This window comes from Megalobrama amblycephala, linkage group LG19, assembly GCF_018812025.1.
Source record: "Megalobrama amblycephala isolate DHTTF-2021 linkage group LG19, ASM1881202v1, whole genome shotgun sequence".
Classification (NCBI taxonomy): Eukaryota; Metazoa; Chordata; class Actinopteri; order Cypriniformes; family Xenocyprididae; genus Megalobrama; species Megalobrama amblycephala.
Window position 1 is genome coordinate 29,476,245 of NC_063062.1, and position 8,984 is coordinate 29,485,228.

Here is an 8,984-nt window from a genome sequence, read left to right on the forward strand (position 1 = left end):
GGCGACGATTATATTAAAAATGATAAAATGGTAGCATACTTTGTGAAAAGATTAAAACCGTATGTGTAATGAAAAATTTGCATGTATTCAGTGTGTGCAAAAGTGTAATACTCATATGAATTATGTTTAAGTTTTCAATTCATATCGATTATAAATAAAGACTGTTAAAACTGAAATCTTTTTATTGTGTTTTTATTTCAAATTTAATCAATACATATACACATAATTTCATGAAACAAAAATATTCACAAACAAACCATTTTAAAATTTTAACCATTGACTTTGACCGTTAGCCGGTGATATAAACACATGACCTTCTGAAGCGGCTGACACGCGTACTTTTCTTCTTCTTTTAGAAGACGATTTACGCTGTACTGTAACAATATCAGAACTTTTTACTTTTTTTGAAGGACTTTCATATTCCGGTGTAGCAGTATCGGGTCTTTTTAAAGAATTAATTGCCCATCTAACATTATGATTCGGCACAGTAGAAAATGGAATGTTTAACTCGGCAAATGATTGTAGAAACTCCAACCATCCTGGTGGTCTTCTGTCATCCCGAATCTTTTGTGGAGCTGTAACATTCTTTAACAAGTCGAGCATGTGTGAACCAGGTATAGCTTTTCCCCTGAACACAAACTCCCCCGATGTGTTCCATGCACTCAGTCCTTTAGCTTTAGACATTTTGTCTAATATGTATCTACTGTTATTCACACTTCTTGACAGTACATTCTTCAGAACTTCACTCATGACATCATCCACACCTCCATCATCTTCAGGTATAGTCGGTGGACGTTCATCTTTATGGGATGGTTCAGAATTGGGTAGTGACAACGTTAAAACGCTACTCTCCCATTCACCTTGTTTAACGATAGTCAAAAACCGGGTCAGGATGTTCGCATAGAGTTTGGCTTTTTCGTACTGATTCAAATCACCCCTGAGCAAGATCGTCCTTATGGAAGTGTCCAGATCGTTCTCTACAGTCTGTTGGATATTTTCACGAGCATTCTCATTTTTCAGCTTTTCCAGTTGATGTTGTGGTACTAAATACATTTTCTCAGCATACTCCATACTCAGCCGCGTCTAGATGCTATCAAGCTGGAAATAAATGGTACAGCAACACTAAGGAGCGGTAAAAGAAATCCTCCAGTCTGATTAAAGACTTTCTTCTTGGCTGATAGGCCGATTTTTTTAATCGACAACAAATTTAATTTCCTTTTTTCTCCTTCTCAGTTTTTGGTACTGTTGTCGATTGACAGGAATTGTGCCGTAGAGTATGTTGAGAGCCAATTCGCACAATGTTAAAATGAGTTCGTCGGACGCCGATTGTAAAATAAGCCGACGTTGTTTAGGTGTAGCTTTATTTATCACCTTCAACAATGGTAGATGTTTACAAAGTCATGCGGACATGACGGCTGATCACGTTCTTCGTTTTTTCTGGAGATAAACCACTTGATGGTCGGACAGCAATCCTGTTCTGAGACGGAATTGTTCAGGAGTTTTCGCTTTATAGTCTATCATTAAATAACTGTAAGGTCGACTGGTTGCATCTTGATAGCATTCCAAGTATTTTGTGTTTCCAGGATACATTTGCCGACCTAGTACCGCCACTTGATTGGCATCCCGTGGGTTTTTAAACAAAATCATATACTTTGTGTTCAAGCTGATGGTTCTACTGGATTTACCTTGGGCAAATAAATTCTGCACTATATAAATAGCGCTAAGATTACGATGATGCACAAATTGCGTAAAAACCTTTTCGACCTGATTGTTTCCACCCGCTTCGTTCATAAGGTCGTCCAAAATCAAAAGATTTGTCTTGTTGACAGGTAATAAATCATCATCACTGAGACTCTGAGGAATTCCTTCCACAAATTTAATGTCATACAGTTTAAGCAATTCATCATACAGTGGCTGCCAGCAGCTATAAATATACACAATGTTTTCAATTTTTTTAGAAATCAGTTTCATGCCATTTTCCAACAAACTTTTTACAAAATAACTTTTCCCTGAATTAGAAGGCCCGCTGATTACCGCAGAGAATGGATGCTGAAGTCTGAAATCAAAATCAGAAGCATCCCGAAGGCCCCTGTGTAGCATCGAATCAGTAGCCATAAGGTAGAGTGGTGAAATCGGGTAAAAGTCTCAGTTTATTATACACCAACTTAAACCTTTTAACGACTGATTTGTTGTGCAGAGTGAGAGTCTTTTTATTTCTCACAATGTTTTCAGTATGGGCCAGGATGCATTGCAAACTGTCACGCGACGTCACATAGTTGTTAACCAGACCAATAAGACTCTCCAAACGAATAGCTTGGGAATTTTTTGCGTTTAACGTTATACCCTTGGCTTTCATGCACACTTTACCTTTGGCCGTGAGATATCCATAAGATTTTGAACCGCTAGAGCAAAATTCTGTAATATAATCTCCGTCGTCTATTTCATTCGTCAGCTCCCCCAGATGATCTCCTAGAGGGGGATCCCAATCCCCCTCCCTAGAGACAAAAATAACGCTGTCGGTGTCGGAATATAACAAGCGGTCACCGAGTTTATCCATGAGCTCGTACAACTCAAGCCGCGCATGAGCTGTTGTAAAAGCTCCTACAAAGACGTTTATGTCACGAGTCTGTCGAACATCCCCTTTTGGAGGTCAATGTTGGACTAGAGCAACGTCGTCCAAGACGAAAGTAAAATAAGTCAGCGTGTCGGTTTCACCAAAAACAATTCTGGTGAAATCTTCAGGGTCGTTCACAAGCTCAGTATAAGCCAGATGTTCGCGCATGGAGAACCTCCCCCATAAACTATTCAGCAATAATTTATTGATAGCCCTCTGCGCGGGGTTGTGACTGATCTTTTCAGGATCTAGGCGAATACCCTCTTTTTCATAATATTCGCGTATATAAGCCTCTTTGTCGGCATCAGTGACAACATTTGCCGGGTAACCAGACGCTTGTTGCTTCAGACATAAAAACGTCTTTACGTATTCACAAAATAATGTGTCTGACTGTTGCGGGAAATGCCAAACCTCTTCAATCGTGGCAATAACGTAACCCTTCTCAATCGCTTTCAAAAGCTCGATGCTGACCCAACACCCCGTGAGCGCTCTCTCTACATCAGTGTGGGCACAGTCTGTTGTCTGGTTTTGAGCGTGTGCACATTTACCGCACAGTGGAAACATCAGTTTACCGAGAAGAACCGGGTGTAACAATTTACGAGGCGGATAAACTTTAGCTTTGATGATTCCGTAATAATTTTCGATCGGTTCAAAATCTTTGAAAATAATTTGAGGGTGTCCGATCGGATAGGTTTTCTTAGCCTGACAGAAAGGATATAAGCTCGTAAAAATCTACGTAACTTATTCTCTCGCCCTCAACCGCTTTGTGATACAGTTTATAAGCGTTAGTTCGACCACCAAACAGCGCCTCTCTCGGTTTCAGTCTCTCGGGCGCTGAATAAGTACTCATAAATTCCTTCACAGAAGGATCAGACCGCTTCATTTCCTCCCATTCGCATTCCCAAAGAACCTCGATTTTCAAACCGTAGGCATTCTGTAGAATTTCAACTTTTTCGTCAAACTGTCTCCTGAGTTCCCCATAAGGTACCCCTGACATAGGATGTCGCTGATGGGGTTCAAAGCGGCACGAATGTCCATGGTGAAGGCAACCATTAAATTCGAACCCGTATCTCGATTCTCCCTCTTCGTAGAACCCATCTAAAAAGTAACGACCGATTGACATCTCACAGTGATTGACTGCGTGGTGAATGTCGATGTTTCGAGTCTTTTTTACATACTCGAGCCATTCGATCGACGCATTTGAGTAAGTCTTACTCTGATGGACGTAAGCGTTATTATGCGTCAGAGCTAACGTATCTTTCTCGAGATAATGGGTTTTGAAGACAGCCATGCAACAGCTGGCAAGCGTCGTCGAGTTGAAGGGATCGAGCCCTGTACATTCAATGAACGCCTCTCGGTATTTCATGCATGCTTCACGCAGTAAGACAACATCATTTACGCCGTAGTCATACAACTCCTTCCTGAAATCGAAGATTTTACCCTTGACGCTACTGTACCATGCATCGAACTTTACCTGATCTTTATCAGACATGTTATCGTAATTGTAGAACTTTTTGTCGGGGTACATCCCCCGGTATTTTGCATTTTCCTTTTTCTCTCGTGGTCAAATTGAGCGCAGCGGGCATCTTAGACAGAGCCATTGGTATGAACGCATAACTATCGATGTATCGTTGGGCAAATTCTTCATCATACATGAAGATTAATTTACATCCTTGCATTATAACATCGAGAGTAAGCCCAGCCTTGCAAAAATACTCAAGAATTAGAAAAGAGTAAAATCTGGACGCATAATGAGCTGTGAAACAGTAGCCCTCGTATCGAGGTTGTCTAAACCGCACAATTAGTCTCGTTATACAGTCAGGTCCTTTGGCCACAAATTTCTCGCCTTTAAAAGTGATGGCACAGACAAAATTCGCTTTGTGACGTTCATTTACATATTGCGTTTCAAAGTCATAAAAGATGTATTTATTGCAGGGGTCCTTTGGTGGAATGGGTTGTATGAAACAATTGTGCGACCCCTGGTCAGGCAAATCTTCGTTACAATGCACGCATTGATGGATTGCACATTCGTGCTTTTTGTTTTGACTTGTGACTACATATCGTCTATTGCATAGCTTGCAATATTTTATAACATCGCACGCTGGATTTTCAGCTCCTGGGGGGTGTTTTTTTTTTATGCATTTCATAACAGTAGCCCGACTTACAAAACCGCAAACAATCGCCACAGTACACTGCTTTTTTAGGATGATTATAACACTCTCCATCAAAACATACATTGCAGGTGCGTTTGCAATGATGGTGTTTATGATTCGAGTAACCCTTGTAGCAGAATTCACACACGTAGGCGGCTCCGACGAACGCAGTCAAATTCAGAATCATATAGTAATGGGAATCTTGCAAATAAAGACATACTGTTTTAGGGTGGGGGTCGTCGTGATTTCTGTATGTTTCTAACCCCCCAGTGTTCGTCCTGTAAAAAAACACAATTTTAATACCTAATAGAGATTCAAAAGCCCGTATGTTGTCGAATCCAATTTGTTTTTGAATTGAGAAGCCGGCGTTGTTATGGATGGTCGCGGCTATTCTTTCTAGCTCATTCTCTGGTAATTGTGGATTTAGAAAATGCGCTAAACAGATAGAGAAGCATAAATTGTTTGATACATTTGTTGGACAAAATAGCGACATTTTTTTCCGTTTGATGACCTGATCCAGAGCTAAGTCTGTAAGTTTACGACGCCCTCCTCCTCGTCTATTCATGGCTACGTTAGCTTCTATTTCAACGGAATCTTCCGACATCAATCTATTGCTACTCTGTAAAACTTTAGCAATTTGGTCGGTAAATATATCGGTGTCATAATTATTTCCATCTGATAAAACCGCTGAAACGGGTGATTTCAGAGTGGGGGCTGAAAGGGTTAAATTGTTTACACACGCTTCGCCGCCAATATCTCGAGCATGGGATACTATATCGTCAAAAGCATTGTGTAAAAAAATGTGGTACGCAGCCAAATCTGTAGAGTTAATATCCTTCAGATTCATGAGACGCCGCAATTGTATGCTATTGAAACGCGGTCGTGGTAAAACACGGTAGCCGTTAATCATGCCACCCTGACGAATCAACGTATCAATGTCTGAACGCGGTAGTGCTGACGTACCTGTTGGTTGATCAGATGGTGTTGTATTGTTTGCCGATCCAGCAGTATCTGTAGGGGGAGCTGTGATGCTAGACGACGGCTGCTGATTGACAGCATTAGCGCCTGCATTACATACAGTTACACGTCTATTATTTAACCCCCCACCATCTTGTATTATGTTTATATGGGGACTGTCTAATATTTCCTGTAAACGTTCTGACAAATTAATATTCGGATACTGTTCAATCGCTGCTTCTAAACGTCCCAAATTTGAAGTCTGAGGCACCGCATCGTCATTGATAAAAGACGTTTCTATAGGGCCTGGATACATGTCTAGCAACTGCTGCAATCTGTCGCATGTGTTTTGGGTACTCACAGTGTGCGTTTCAAGCAGACTTTGTAACACGTCTGAGAGAGTTTGGTCTGGATGACTGATATGTGGCACAGCTAGGGAAATACAGTTCTCTGTATCCATTTTAATTTTTTATTTTTAGATCAAGAGTAGCAAACAGTTTGTAATATCGTAAAATCAAGCATTCAAAGTGGTAAGGCATACATAGCGGCACTTGCGAATAAAGACATCGCATTTGCATGTAAAATCAAAACGGGTCAAATATCGATGAACTGAAATGTATTACAAAATCACATCTATATACGAGGGTATGCTGTGACTATGGCGCTAAGCAGACTCACCATTAATTGCTTCTCTCGCATCTGATCATTTTCTGATCTTTCAACTCGGGCATAATGTTCGTCAGCATTTCTCTGCATTCTTTGGATAATGTCTATTATTTCATGCAGTCCGGTGCCGTGGCCATCAAGCCTATTGTGCAGTGTGCTAAATTCTACTGCTGATCTCTCGTTTTCCTCCAGACGGCGCCCTTCCAACAAGTCCAGTCTGTGGTGAAGAAACGCTATCTCCCGTGCTGTTCTGGCACGTTCCTCAGCAGCTCTGGCACGTTCCTCAGCAGCTCTGGCACGTTCCTCAGCAGCTCTGGCACGCTCCTCAGCAGCGCTGTTACGTTCTTCGGTTAAGACAGCAGCTAAATTGTTAAAAGCAGCAGCGAGTGTGTCGGTACCCTCGTTATTCCGAGGAGTATCCCCTCGCTCTTCTTCTTGTTGGTCCTCTTCTCCTTCGTCGTCACCCTCTTCCCCTTCAGACGCTTCGCGAAACGAATACGGAGTTTGTCTACCTCTCACTGTCCACGGATCGTCTCGATCACTGGTAAAAGATCAAGAGTCCCACTCTTTCACTTGTGATTCCGTCCACGTCAGCGGGTCGTCAGCGGGTCCAACACGGATATCTGTTTAGAAATATAAACCAAAACTCAAATTAAAGTTTGGCCATTAATTGCACATACAGCATTTTGACTAGCGCCATGTATTCTTTATAAACACACCATTTTAAATGAATGGAATATTAATTTGAAATAATGTTAACTCAAAACTTACCAGAATTTATTTCTTCATTGGACGCCTGACTCGATCCGCTCACACGACGCCTCTTCTTTGGAGGGACTGTTGAGCGAGGTCCCGGCTGTTCCCTAGCTTCCAACGGTAGATCTACCGCGTCGCTGCTGGATATTATTTGTTCCTGTTGCGGTGGTGTTTGGTAAAAATTAATGTTTGAGTTCCGTCTCCTATCCCTTGACGCATCGCTTGTGGTGGGTTCGTCTTCAAAATCATCAGTGGTAAGGTCAACGAAGCCAGGAAGAGTGACCAAGGCGGCTAATTCTATTAAAAATAAAATTTAAAAAGACAGATTTTAGCACGAAAACGAATAAAATGCCCAAATAAAAATCTGTAGAAAACAGTATTATTTTACCGTTGTCCGAGTCCTCTATAATGCTTGGACTGCCTGCTACTGAAAAATAAAATTGTACATATTGTATACAATTATAAACATCAAAATTGTGTAAACATATGAAAAACAGCTTTGCATAAATATGAACTTACAGCGGTCAATGGCCTCGAATGCTCTCTGTTCAGCATTTGAAACTATAAAAGATACAGCAAACACATGATTTAGTAATCACATTTACATAGCACGGATACTCTGAAGAACCACCCCCGCCAACTCTGAGGGGAAAAACGTTTCTAGTGATGGCAAATACACATGCTTCTGTATACAGCCTTTAATGCTGCAACACCACGCCCCGGCAGAAGTGATGGGTGGGGTGAATTCTCGGATGATACATTTTTAGTCATATTAGCAGTAACTAAGCATGTATGCACGACAAAACGGATCAAATTACATATACCGTTTCTCAGATCAGTCATGTCAATATAATATCCAATTTAATAACACTAGTCTTAAAATAATGAAAGGATAAATTTTATTAAAAGATTGATAATTAAGATTTAAATAAATTCAAAGATTAATGAAATAGGAAAAACGAATAAATAAAAAAGGTATATATATATATATATATATATATATATATATATATATATATATGAAATAGGAAAAATAAATAAATAAAAAAGGTATATATTAATGAAATGAAATAGATGATATAAAATTATGTTTTAAATATAATTAATATTCAAAATTCAAAGATTAATGACATAGGAAAAATAAATAATTAAAAATTATGATTTAAATATAATTAATATTCAAAATTCAAAGATTAATGACATAGGAAAAATAAATAAAAATTAAAAATTATGATTTAAATATAATTAATATTCAAAGATTAATGAAATAGGCAAAAATAAATAAATAAAAAAATTTATGAAATAGGCGATATAAAATTATGATTTAAATAATTAATATTTCAAAATTCTGAGATTAATAGAATATACAATATTTAAAAAAAAATATATGAAATAGGATTAAATTAAAAAAAAATGAAGATATTTAAAAACAAATTCATGAATTTAATTAATGAAAAATTAAGAATTTAAAGACGTAATCAATCATATGTATCGACATGAATGGAGATCCAATAAAACAGTCATATACATTGAACCACTAAAACATGAAACATAAGGCAAAACCTGCAGAAATACAGACATCATCATGTAACCGGAACAAACAAAGATGGTCTTCATAAACAAAGACGGCTTCCATAAACAATGTTAAAAGCAACTACCGACAAACAAAGATGGCTTCCATAAACAATGTTAAAAGCACCTACCGGAACCCTCTTGATGACGCAATCGGAAAACCCAACATGGCGGAACAAAGACGGCTTCCATAAACAATGTTAAAAGCAACTACCGACAAACAAAGATGGCTTCCATAAACAATGTTAAAAGCACCTACCGGAACC

The 8,984-nt window shown here is 39.1% G+C and overlaps 1 protein-coding gene across 1 annotated transcript; it reads right to left on the minus strand.

Moving 5' to 3' along the window:
• Positions 1-1,475: 1,475 nt before the first annotated feature.
• LOC125254846 lies at positions 1,476-7,851 on the minus strand. The gene is made up of 4 exons (XM_048169685.1): positions 7,666-7,851; positions 7,535-7,573; positions 7,162-7,443; positions 1,476-7,013 (listed from the first exon to the last, which is right to left on the minus strand). Exon 4 carries the CDS (start codon positions 6,182-6,184, stop codon positions 4,724-4,726), a length of 1,461 nt encoding a protein of 486 aa, XP_048025642.1. The 5' UTR covers positions 6,185-7,013; positions 7,162-7,443; positions 7,535-7,573; positions 7,666-7,851; the 3' UTR covers positions 1,476-4,723.
• Positions 7,852-8,984: the final 1,133 nt, after the last annotated feature.

Bases quoted from the DNA above. Each gene is read 5' to 3' on its own strand.
- LOC125254846 (XM_048169685.1), bottom strand. From the start codon at position 6,184: ATGGATACAGAGAACTGTATTTCCCTAGCTGTGCCACATATCAGTCAT.